Source organism: Leuresthes tenuis, unplaced genomic scaffold (genome assembly GCF_036924035.1).
Source record: "Leuresthes tenuis unplaced genomic scaffold, fLeuTen1.0.hap1 SCAF_13, whole genome shotgun sequence".
In the NCBI taxonomy this organism is placed as follows: Eukaryota; Metazoa; Chordata; class Actinopteri; order Atheriniformes; family Atherinopsidae; genus Leuresthes; species Leuresthes tenuis.
Genome location: NW_027325367.1, coordinates 6,998,006 through 7,010,354, shown reverse-complemented (window position 1 = coordinate 7,010,354; position 12,349 = coordinate 6,998,006). Strand labels below are relative to the sequence as shown.

The 12,349-nt window shown below is 42.2% G+C and overlaps 1 protein-coding gene across 1 annotated transcript; it reads right to left on the bottom strand.

The window, feature by feature from the left end:
* Positions 1–278: 278 nt before the first annotated feature.
* Positions 279–12,019, bottom strand: thbs1b (thrombospondin 1b). Its single transcript, XM_072361667.1, has 23 exons — positions 11,804–12,019; positions 11,600–11,680; positions 10,835–11,394; positions 10,512–10,587; positions 10,122–10,205; positions 9,854–9,963; positions 9,436–9,561; positions 8,425–8,521; positions 7,349–7,522; positions 6,971–7,147; positions 6,707–6,880; positions 6,385–6,512; positions 6,141–6,293; positions 5,731–5,949; positions 5,490–5,597; positions 4,988–5,147; positions 4,757–4,875; positions 3,673–3,907; positions 3,361–3,588; positions 2,749–3,020; positions 2,553–2,650; positions 2,298–2,437; positions 279–2,195 (listed from the first exon to the last, which is right to left on the bottom strand). The coding sequence occupies exons 2-23, from the start codon at positions 11,661–11,663 to the stop codon at positions 2,188–2,190; spliced, it is 3,510 nt and encodes a 1,169-aa protein (XP_072217768.1). The 5' UTR covers positions 11,664–11,680; positions 11,804–12,019; the 3' UTR covers positions 279–2,187.
* Between the last annotated feature and the right edge of the window lie 330 nt (positions 12,020–12,349).

Below are 12,349 nucleotides of genomic sequence, written 5' to 3'. Positions count from 1 at the left end.
TTGCCCCCAAGTCTCTTAGAGCTTCAGGGGTGAGAGGGCCATCATTTTGACTTCATTGAAGGCTTGAATATTGAAACATAGAGAAATATGTTCAAGTCTGGTTTCCTTTGATATGTAATGTGATGGAGGAGGCCCACAGTGAGTCTACTCTGAATCATGCATCAGCCAACATAACCTAGAACTGGTTCTTGACTTGATCACTGCTGGACTTTGATGAAAAAAAATAGAAAAAAAGAAAATAGCTTCTGTCTCATTAACAAAACCTCACACAGGCTTCAGAATTTTAACAACAATTTATTTTCTTAAAGTATGTAACAAAATAGTTGCTATGAATAAAAACAGCATTTTGCTTTGTACAACTAAGAAAATGTTTACAGACAAGCAAAACTAATCGTACAAAAATAATAGTAACATTGACACACAAAAAAAGTCAAAAGGATAAAGAACAGAACATCCTCACGTCAGTGTGCAAACCGTTTATACAGATGGAGTGCCTCCTTTTGTAAGGCGACAGATCCTGATAAATTATTTAAATAGCATTTATCTACACGCATGCATACACACACACACACACAAATCAACCTCTCACAAACAGCTAAGACAAACAGAACAATAATTTATCTGCTAAAAACTGCACTGGACATACATGGAAAAGCAAAGTTCTAAAAATGAAATCTCCCATTTTCACTGGGGTACATCACGGGAAAGGGAGCTCTGCTGTGTTTTTCGATATGAAATGTCTTAGTATTTACAGCTCATGCTACAGTAGCACTAAGATATCCATCATATCAAAGGAATATGAAAAAAGGAACTTAGGTCGTGATTTTGTTTGATCGGATTATAAACAGCACTGAGGTAATACTTGTACGTCAAAGATTTCCTTTGTTTTTCATCTCTCTCTGTAGAAAATGTACACGAGTTACATACACTTCATACTAAATAGCCCTATCTGCAGAATGCCTAATTCACTTTGTACAGCAGGGGATGGTAGACTCTGAGCATGCATCCTGCATCTGATGATTGACTGTAACTGATTTTGGATCAGTTTACAGATCACTGTGACAAGATTCTGTGATGAAAAAATTTGTACTTTTTCAAAGTATTACATTTTTGTTTACTGCCTACATTGTAGGCAAGAGTCAATAAATTAGATGTATTTACATAATTTCATATTGAAATCCTCAAAAGTTGAGGGAGATAAATCTCTTCAGGGACCATGGTTGTGATGTGGGGAATCAAGTTGGGAATCCTGGCTTTGTGATCACCGCTATAGCAATTTTGTAGAAAACACAATCTGCATATTTTTTTGTTCTATTGCTTTGATACTGGAAGATCATTGCTTCCATCTTATCCTGAGAGTCAAAAACCAGACATCAGCAAAGCTTGTGATACTTGTGTGGAAACTAGAACTAACCTAAATTTTATGTTTCCTCTCTCTCTCTTCACAGAGATTCTTAGGTAAATAGGTTAAGGAAAAAACAACAACTATTGGTTCATTCATGGCTAGTCTTCCACTCATACTCCATACATGAACACATACATCCACAACATTATATTCCCCTTATTTCTAACTCACTCTTCCAGCAGTATTTTAAAGACGCAAACAAAATTCCTAATAAGTGTTAATGCTATCTTTATCCTGTTCTTAAACATTGTATCATTTAGAGACTACATCCTGGCCAGTTTGGTAAAGAACAGGGAATATTTATATACTTTTTTTCCTCTTTGGGATGTCCATCCAGAAAGTAAGGTAGAAAGGCACAAAGGCTGAAGAAGTGAGACAGAAAGTCAGAGAGAGATGTAAAGGCTTGGAAGTGCATAGTTTTGTACGAGGAACCGTTCTCGTGCAGAGATGAATGAGGTCTTTCAGGGAGCTGGAAAGCGGGCAGAGCTGGGACAGAAAGGTGTTGGTGTCCTACTTGCAAAAGCTACAGGGCCTGCTTTATTTGTTTCTCCAGCTCTCCCTTCTCTCTGATCCTCAACTGGCAGTCAGCTGGTTGGTGCTTTGCCCGAACCAACTCCACGTTATCCTGAGGCTGACCACATGCCCTTTGCTCCGTCCGAGAGTGTGTGCCACAGAAGAAAGCGTTGCAGAGATAAATTGGCCCCTGGACTTTCCAGGACAATATATAAGTTCTTACTTTATACAAAAAAGGTGCATTCTTCAAAGCTTTCTGCATCATCCATTTATACATCTGTTAAAGGAAGAGACACAATGTAAGCAGTTGAAGAATAGCCTTATTTGTGGCAGCAATAAAATCACATTGAGCGTTTACACATTTTGAATAAATGCCTACCTCTGCATTCATACTTGAGGTCTGAGAAGTATACCATTTCTTGTGAGAAGACAAAAAGACCTAGTCTGCCACCTGCATATGTCTTGTCATAGATGCTACCAGAGTCAGCCATGATCTTCTTACCCTCATACATCACAACTCTGTGTAAGAAGAAGACAAATGAAAGCAAATGAGATCCAAAGCCTTGCATTTTTTTACATCAAACTTTCGCAAAGAGAGAATATCTAGGGGGAGTCATTCATTTCCTCTGCCTACCGAATAAGTCCTGTTCTCGGCCTGTGAATCAGATGCCATCTGTAAGCAGTGAAGTCTTTCCATCCAACATTCTTAGGGTCATGCCAGAGAGTGCGGACCTAACATATGAGGAATTAAAAAGGCATGGGTTTGTTTGATTTTCACACCTCTAATCACACATTCAAATCATCCAATGAGTAACCCATATTCAGCATACCTGTCCTGGGGTGTTGCCTGTGTGCCAGAGAGCATTTCTGAGGTGCTCTCCTGGGCCAGTGGTGGAGTTAACCACTTTAATGGACAGGCCAGAGTAACCTTGGGCCTTGGTGGGTTTATTTGACCAGTAGGTCTGTGTGATCTGCTTCCACATCACCACATAGAACCTGGAACTGGACTGGTAGCCAAACACGAAGCCGGCGTAATCGTCATCCCTCTCTGTGTTGATGAAGAAAGTCCCGCTGAAGTCTACTGAATTGAACTCATGGTAACCTGTTGATGAAAAGAAAACACAAAGAAGGTGCACATTATAAAAGGTTGATGGAAATTTCTAAATTCTAAAAACTTTTGTTTAATCTCTTTTTTTTAACACTCACTTGTGGTTATTTTTTCCTTTTTCAAAAAAGTTTGTGTACAGAGGAGATGAAAACACTTTTATTACTTTTTTTCGCTCTCTAACACCTGACCACACTGCAAAGCTTAGTTTACATGCTCAACACCAGTTTATGGTGAAATTTCAAACGTTTGTTTCTAATTCACTTGAACAGAAACAGACTGTGCTGTCTGTGGCTGTCTTCATCACACTGTAAGTTGCTTAATCCTTTTTACTTACCCACAGCAATGCCAGGATCACAGTTAACAGTCTGAACTAGCTCTTTGCCCTGATGGCGGACAACCCAGTTAGGATCAATTTGGGAGGTGCCTTTTGGATCCAAAGGAACCATCTGGAACTTGCGGAAGTCTGTCTCACTGATATCAAAGTTCTCAGGACACACATCATAGATGTCAGGCACATTGTCTTGATCGAAATCATCTTTGCAAGCATCTCCACGGCCATCGCCTGTCAAAAATAAATCTATGTTAATTCAGACTATTACCTAAACTGTATCAACATGATGTCAGCTGTAATTTAGATTTTGCCAACCATCAGAGTCCAGCTGATCAGGATTGAAGGCCAGTCTGCAGTTGTCTTTGTCATCAGGGATGCCATCATTGTCGTCGTCGTGGTCACAAGCATCTCCCTTGCCATCCTTGTCATGGTCAACCTGGTTAGCGTTGGGGATATATGGGCAGTTGTCCAGATTGTTCTGGTGTCCGTCCTCATCAATGTCTTGGTTACTGTCACACTTGTCTCCCACACGGTCATCATCTGAATCCAACTGCAATGACACAGTGTTTGAAAATCATATAAACACTTATTGAAAGTCTCAACTGGACATGAAACATGCTACCACAAGTCATTTTTGGCCTTGAAATGTGTTAATGCTGTGCTTTGTCTCTTTTTTCCTACTTTTATTAAACAGTTCCTCATAACTAATTAATTTTTGTTTTCTTAAAGCTGCCAAGCTCAACTGGCCTAAGATCAAACCAAACTCCACAAATTGCTTGTTGAGCCCTCCTAGTCTCTGCGCTCCTACTCGGTAAGATTTTACTGCACTAAAAAATAATAGGTACAAGGCAGGTTTGGAGAGTTAAAAAATCTTGAATTAAACATCTTGTGAAAATATTTAACTATTGATTCAATGTCTCCTCTGGCCTTTAACAGTGTTGTGCAGCTTAGACTTTGATGCTTCCCTCTTTCCCCCAATTTACTCCCGATTCCTCTTTTAAAAACACATTCCTATTTATCAATGTAGCATGGCACAGGTGGACTGAGCAGGCCTGCATTGCGCCGACAGGGCATGCACATACCCCAGGGCCAGCCCATTCCTCAGTAATATCCAGCTCAGGGCCTCTCCCCTCACATATGGGGCCATTGAAAAGACCCCTCACCCCCCACTACGCCTTATTGAACTAATGTGCCCCTGAGCAGCATAGAGGATTTGCTCCACCTTTACATGGCGTGATAAAGCTTAGACAGCTACACAAGGCTAATCACAGAGGCTCTCTCTCAATTGAAAAACAGATATATGCTGAGCTGTTGAGAAAGGCAGGGAGCTGAATGTGGATTATTGTTGCTGGGTGAGGCGGAAGGAAATGGGGACGGGTGCATGTGTGTGTCCACACACCTGATCAGGATTATGTTCCAGAGGGCAGTTATCGCACATGTCTCCCACTCCATCCAGATCTGTGTCTTTTTGATCAACGTTGTATATATAGGGACAGTTGTCCTTCTCATTCAGTATTCCTGACAAACAAGAGAAGCATGACGTGAAAATCACCATCACACAAGCCTAACAACAGCCACAAGGATTATAGTTGGAAGAGGCTTATTTTCATCAAAGGTTCTTAATTCTCACCATCTCCATCAATGTCAATGGCACAGGCATCTCCCTCTCCATTGTTGTCTGTGTCTGTCTGGTCTGGATTACTATCGTAAGGGCAGTTGTCACAGCGGTCACCAACATCATCACGGTCATAGTCGTACTGTCTCGGATTGTAGACGAATGGACAGTTGTCCTGTTTCAAAACAAGAAATGAGAACTTTTCAGATGTGCTTATCATTTGCTGTCTGAGCCTGTAAAATTACAGGGAAGGAGGAATGCAACATGAAAAGGTGCTTTATCTTCAGGCCTTGTATTACATCTAATGCTGGGATTAGCAGCAGACAATGCAGGTCCCTCTGCACTCTGCCTCAGTGTTGGAATTTGTGGTTTTGGTTCAAACCAGGGAGAAACATTTGCTTTCCTGCTGAGCTCCAACTTTTTTTCTTGTTAGAAAGCATGAATAATGAGTGCACAATCTCAGAAAACCCACATGCACACACTCCTTGTGCAATGTTTTCATTCTGTCTTTACTGACCCTATCATCAGGAATGCCATCATCGTCATCATCGTTGTCGCAGGCGTCCCCAATTCCATCCTTATCGTAATCTTCTTGCCCCGAGTTGGGGAGGTTGGGACAGTTGTCCTGAATAACAGATAACACAGTCAGACACAGATAATTTGACTTTGACTTTATAAAGACAGCACTTCTATTGATTTCTCTTCTTTCTATTCTTTTATCATTTATCTTGGCGCCTTGCAGCTGTACTGCTATGTACCTTTTTGCAGTGGTAGGTGGCATTCTCCACACACACCAGATCAGCATTGGGCCATCCATCCAAATCTGTGTCTTCTCCACAGATATGACCATTGCCAGCATAACCAGGCTTGCACTCACAGCGGTACATGGGATCAGCAAAGTGTCCGAGGTAGTTGCAGCGGGCATTTTTGTTGCAGTCGTGGCTTCCGTCAAGGCAGGGATTACGAGGTGTGCACACCTGCAGATTGAAGAAGGGGGTAGATGGATTGAATGAAATGTTATCAGCGGGGCACAGTCCCAGATTCTGACTTTTTGTCTTGAGCAAGACAGACACTCTTCCCAATAAATGAGAATAACTCATTCATAAGCATCCATTTATTTTGCTTTTCCCTGGTTAGTTGCTTAACACACGCGCAGGGCTCCACTAACCTGTTTATTAGCAGCAGCTTGCTCCACACCTCGTCCAAATGGTTGAGGTCCAGAGTAGCGAGGAGGGCAGGGCAGACAGTTGTAGCCAGGATCTGTATTCTCACAGCGGTGGACACCATTAAACTCAAAGCAAGCGTCTGGGACCTCCTTGCACTGTTTTTTGGGATTAAAACATTTGCGATCATTAAACTGAAGACTTTAAATAATGCTTGCAGATGACATAAACATAGGATGGCATTTTTACCTCATCAACATCTTTGCACTTGATGCCATTTCCAGTGTAGCCATTTGGGCACTTTCCACACTTCCAGGAACCATCAGGGAAACTGGTGCACTTGGCTCCAGAAAAGCAGGGGTTGGACAAGCACCCATCTGAAAACAACAATGCTGCCTCATAATCAAGATACTTCAGATGTAACTTAAACAAAACAAAGGAAAGAATTAAAGCCTGCAAAAGAAAAACATACCAATAAACAACTATAATGGGTAAAGTAAAGTCATAAATAAAAATATATTACATACACACACAATATGGAGAGGCTCTGTTAGCTATTAAAATGACTCACCGATTGGGCAGGCTTTCTTGTTGCACATCTGTCTGTCTATGGCATCACCAACGCACTCTTTACCACCATTCTGTGGAGCCGGATTGTTGCACAGGCGCTTACGGGTCTGGACACCACCTCCACAGGTGAGAGTGCATGTATCCCAGGGTGACCAGGGTCCCCAGTTACCACTGACTGAAAGAGAGAAGAGGAAAACATGAAATCTTTGTTGTAGATAACAAGGAATTGCAACCAGGGAGTGGATGGCAGATAAATTAAACTTACTGGGACACGGAGATTTCTGGCATTTTTCAGTTTGCCGACCCTCTCCCTCACACTCTTTGCCTCCGAGCTGGGGGGTTGGGGAGTTGCAAAGGCGGATACGAGTGATGACACCAGCACCACAGGTGACTGAGCAGGATGACCAGGGTGACCAATGACTCCAGCTGCCGTCCTGCTTGACTGATGAGAAGAAAAAAAAGGTCAGAGGTCAGATAGCAGGAAGCAAAGTGTTAAGAGTTGGACCACTGCAGCATTAGACAATGAAATTAAATGTAACACAGCGTCACAGTCTGGCAAAACCACTAAAACCACAGCCCCAAGTAAATTATTCCTAAATGTGATGTGCCCTGTACTTGTTGATTGATACTTTGTGTTACTCACAGCGCTTGTCACACTCCTGGAGGTAGCAGTCGCGGGTCTGCACAGAGGTGCCCTCACAGTTGTTATTGATACGGTCGCAAGAGCGCCCACGCTGCTGGATGCCCCGCCCACAAGACACAGAACAATGGGTCCATTCAGACCACGGCGACCAGCCATCCTCTGCAGAGTCGCTCGCTGAGCAGAAGGGAGCAAAAGAGAATATGAGAAAGAGGGCATGAGGGAAACAATAAAAGAGCTATTCCAGCCCCTCACAAACACCCCCAACCCTAAATGAGGAGGGAAAGCTCCCAAAAGCAGACGACTATTAAGGTGGATTTAGCTTGGACTTGGACACAGAGAAGGTCCTCTGTTTAGAGAAAAAACAGAGGACTAACACTCTGAGAGGAGCCAGAGAAATAGAAAGGCCCACTCTCCTAGGGATGCCCCATTGGCTTACGTTTTCCTCAAGAGGAAAATACCTTTGAAAACATGACACTGGTTGTGTGTAATGACTTCAACGAGTGGCTTTAGTTAGGATGAATGCGGGTCTCCTTGTTTATTCAGGTCTCAGGGATGTATTGATGCCAAACCCGCACAGGTATGAAGAGCAATGACAGTCAACCACAAAATGATCCAACCCCTGATGCATGGGGAATCCCATGTAATAGGGTTGAATGATTAAGCTTCAGCTCATTTGGCAAATATCAGCCATTTAAGCATAAAGATTCAGAGATTCAAAGGGAGTACAAAGGGCCGTTGTTCCAAACACATAATCCCTTCTGCTTTTACTCAGATGTCATTGCAGTAAAATCTTTAAATTGAGCAAATTTTCTCTTGAATAGAAACCTTTCTAACCAGGCATATATTTGTAGCTTTTTGTTTAATAGGCCAAATAACAAATAAATGCTTATTTAAGTGTTTGTAGCAGTGATTAAATGCTTTATCTGTTAGTTGAATTGTATACTTTTTAGCTTATGAGGCCCATTTCTGCAGACTTTTACAATGCAAGTTAATGTGGCTGGAAATGCACTGCACTTTCCTATAACTATGCAGACCTTAATGATATCTGTTGTACTGTACAGGACAGGAATACTTACGCGTTCCACAGTGTGGGCAGCACTCTCCATCAGGAACGGTAGCATTAGCACAAGGGATCAGAGGGCAGGAGATCTTGCGGCACACAGTAGCAGAGTCCTGCACAAGTGAATTAAATTAATTTTAAACATACGCTCAGATATATGGATATCACCCAAAGGTTGCTTCGGTTTTTTACAAAAATGAGTCTTGTGCTGCTCCAAATCTGTTTAACTACTACTACTACTGATACAAAGATGTGTAAATGTATTTAAATCAATTTATCTAGTTGAATTTGTATTTTCTATACAAATCTTTGCCAATGTTTATGCAACTACACATTACATTCCCTGCTCAACAAATTTAAATTTACCAAAAATTTACCATGCCAGAAAAACATAGACAATTAAGACCTCTGTAGAAGAACATCTGCCCACTGGGTCAGGGACAAGTGGGCGTGAAGCCAGTGTCCTAATAATGGATGTCAGTCGCTGAGCCTCGAACAAGTAAAGCTCGCCTTTCAGCAAAAACCATTGAATGACTCAGGCATCAAAACTGCCTTTGCAAGTGCGCATGATAATGCTTTACCTCCTGGAATTGATCACTGACAGGGAAAAAAGAGGAAATCAAGAAGTCAACCCCAGTGGTGGATTGCATGGAGCCTCCCTGCCAAGTGTTTTGCTCCCAAAGCCGTCCCCTCTTTGTTAGAGCCAAAGTCTTGTTCTTAATTATGGGCAACACGTCACTTAAAGTCTGGTTAAGTCCCTGAAGGCCACACTCAAGTTGAACTTCTCACAACAGACCTGTCATTACCACAGTAAAGCCTGTCGGTCTTCTGCCAAGATGCAAGGCTACTAATTACTGACCAGATTGGATGAAATGGTGCTTAAGTGTGCGCACTTTAGTGTGTGTCATTCCTATATGAGTGTTTGTGTGTACATGTAAAAACAAGTAAGGGCACTGAGTGCATCATCTCACACGTTTAAATACTCAAGGCACAATAGGCACTGATGATAGCATGGTGGAGGGCTCACCTGACAAGTACACTCAGTGCAGTCGTCGACAGTCCACTCATCTCTGTTCTTGCGTACAATACCATTGTGGATGCAGACGCCACTGTGAATGCCGATACGATTTTTAATCAGCTTGTTCTCATCCGTCTGGGGTTGTAAGGAAAGAAAATCAGAACAAAAAATAAATTATGCAGACAGTTTTGGAGAAATTCCATATTGAATCTGATCGTGGAAATCAAGAATATACTAGTTATGGATAAATAAAAACGTTTAATCAAAAAATCCTGACAAATGTCTCTGAGTTAACCCATCTCTGTACTTAAATGAGCAGTATGTATCTTCTGCTTTCTAAACTGACCAACTCTCCACACTTGGTGATGGTAGCGCAGAGACAACACAGGCCCAAAGTAAACACACAAATACTAAGGTTCCTCCTCACCAGCTGGCGGAGTTCCTTAGACAGCTCCTTGACCACCACACCAAGGCCCTTCAGCTCCTTAAACATGCTGATCAAATCGTCACAAGAGAAGCCGCAGACCATCTGTAGGTCTTAAGAAAAACCGGTTGAAACATCATTAAATACTTCTATACTCATTCTATTTAGGTTAGACAAATCAGTCTGAAGATGAAAGACAAATCAAAATATGTGAGCCAATATAATATGATAATAAAGATCACATGCCAGAGTCACATGTAGCAGCCTTTACCTTTAGTTTTGTGTCCAGTAAACTCGGTTCTGATGGCTGAGGAGCCATTGAGATTCTTCAGGATCATGGTATCACTTGTAACAGCTGAAAGACAATTGTTGTCAAAATCTCAAATCTAACATCTGCACACTAATATTCATCTCTGATTTATCAATAAAGACAGCTATGTGTACTTTATATCATGCTTCCAGTACATTACTTGAGTAAATTGAGAACTGGCATGTCTGTGCAACAAAAGGAAAACAGCTCCAGGGAGTATTTTCAATGGAAATTAGCAGGTATATTACAAATAAACATAACTGCCTGATAAGAACTTGTTAGGACTCGGAAGGGCATGGGGCTGATAAGTGATTAGTAAACACACAAGCCATCTTGGTTATGATTACTTACAGCTTTGGCATCCTTTGTTGCGCAGGATGGCGTCCAGCGTTGTTCCAAATACAAATCGTACGTTTTGTAGCACTCCCTGCAAGAATTAAAGCTCAGTTTAAGTTACAATCCGGTGAATCGAGAAAGATAAAAATGCTCATCCCTTTACCATATTATTAGTATTTAAAAAACAATCTTTTCTCTTGTGTGCGCTTTTGCGCATTCGGACCGCTGTTTTGAACAAATACACTGGTAACATTAAAATTAAACGTGATTTGACAGCCTAGAAGAAATTAAAGTTCACTCTCCAAACTTTCTCCCCGCTTTAACACCCCCGCTCTCACCATGAACTTGTCCTTCACTGCTCCCTTGCCAACCCTGAGCTGCGCGCCGACCGGGGTCTCCTGAGTCAGGATGCTTTGAATCGGCGCATCCAGCTCTGCGGTGTTCACCTCCTCGCATCCCGCGTATAGCTGCGCCCGATCCTCCTGGACGAACAGCGTGATATTCTTCCAGTGACCAGTGGCCAGGCTCACATCTTCGATGGAGACCACTTGTTGCTTGTTCTCGGTGGAGTAAACTATGTCCAAGGTGTTCGCCTTGCCGTTAGAGACGATCTCAAACACGGGTCCGGTGCCGTCCCGCTTCTCCACGGTCAGGAGGCTTCCCCTGGTCCGTTTGAACTGCTTGAAGTTGAGAAGGAGGAGAAAGCCCCTCTCGGCGTGGATGGAATCGATCAGGTCCCTAAAGGCGCTCTCGGGGACCGGGGGGATCAGGTCCGGGTTTACGATTTTGTAGGCGGGACTGTACGGGTCGTCTCCTTTCGCCAGGGTGACCCCATGGTTCTTACTAGGAACTCGGATGAGCTCAAACAAGTCATACACGCTGTTGTCTTCTCTACTCTCTGCGGGAGAATAATAAGAAACAGAAGCCTCTGTTTGGCCTTTCATTGGATTTCTATATTGTTTTAGTGTCAGTGTTGTTTTAGTGTTTGTGCTGACAAACGTCTATATTTTATGAAGTAAAAAACAAACAAAAAAAAACTCATCTCATTTTCACAAAATGTAATTTATAATCTAAAAAGTTGAAGGTAAATCAGACGAACTCACCTGCGACTCTTGCGCTTTCGCATGTGCAAAGCATAAACAGCAAAAATATTCCTGTCAGCTTCATGGTGAGACACCAGCCACCTGTGACAAATAATGAGTGTCAGGCAAAGTCACTGTGCAACAGGTTGAACACATAAAAGATGCAACTGCAGGTAGAAATAACCGATGCAACTGCATACAGCTGCAATACAGGATATTTGCCACTCACCTGTTAAACTTAAACAGCAGAGTCAAAGTTATAAAATCCCTGAAAATATGTAAAAATCCAGCAGTAATCCTAAGGAATGAATTTAGGGCAAGTTAATAGTAAGAAAAGAAATCCACCATGTAAAGAGGGAAAGAAATAAAATCCTGTGTTTTCCCCCTCGTAATTTAAATGTGTTTCTTTTCCCATCAACTGCTAAAAAACTCCCTTATTAAGCCGAGGGGGGACAAAGTGCTATTTAAATAGTTTGATGCCCATTCCTAAGAAGCGACCTCGTCCAATCACAGTGAGGAGAGAAAAAGGGACGAGCTTATCCACTTTGCTCAGAGAGGGAGGGAGGAAAAAAGCGTTTTCCTCTACGGGATGAGGGACCAACTTCAGTGTGCCCTCAGACTCTTAATGGACCAGTGTTTCCTCTCACAGAGTCCATCCATCAAACCTCGCAGAGGTTTCCACCTCACAGAGACTGTGAGCGACACTGTAGATTATTTTAACATTCTCCTGAACGGGGGTTGGGTTGTTATTTAAAGAAAAAACTATCACAA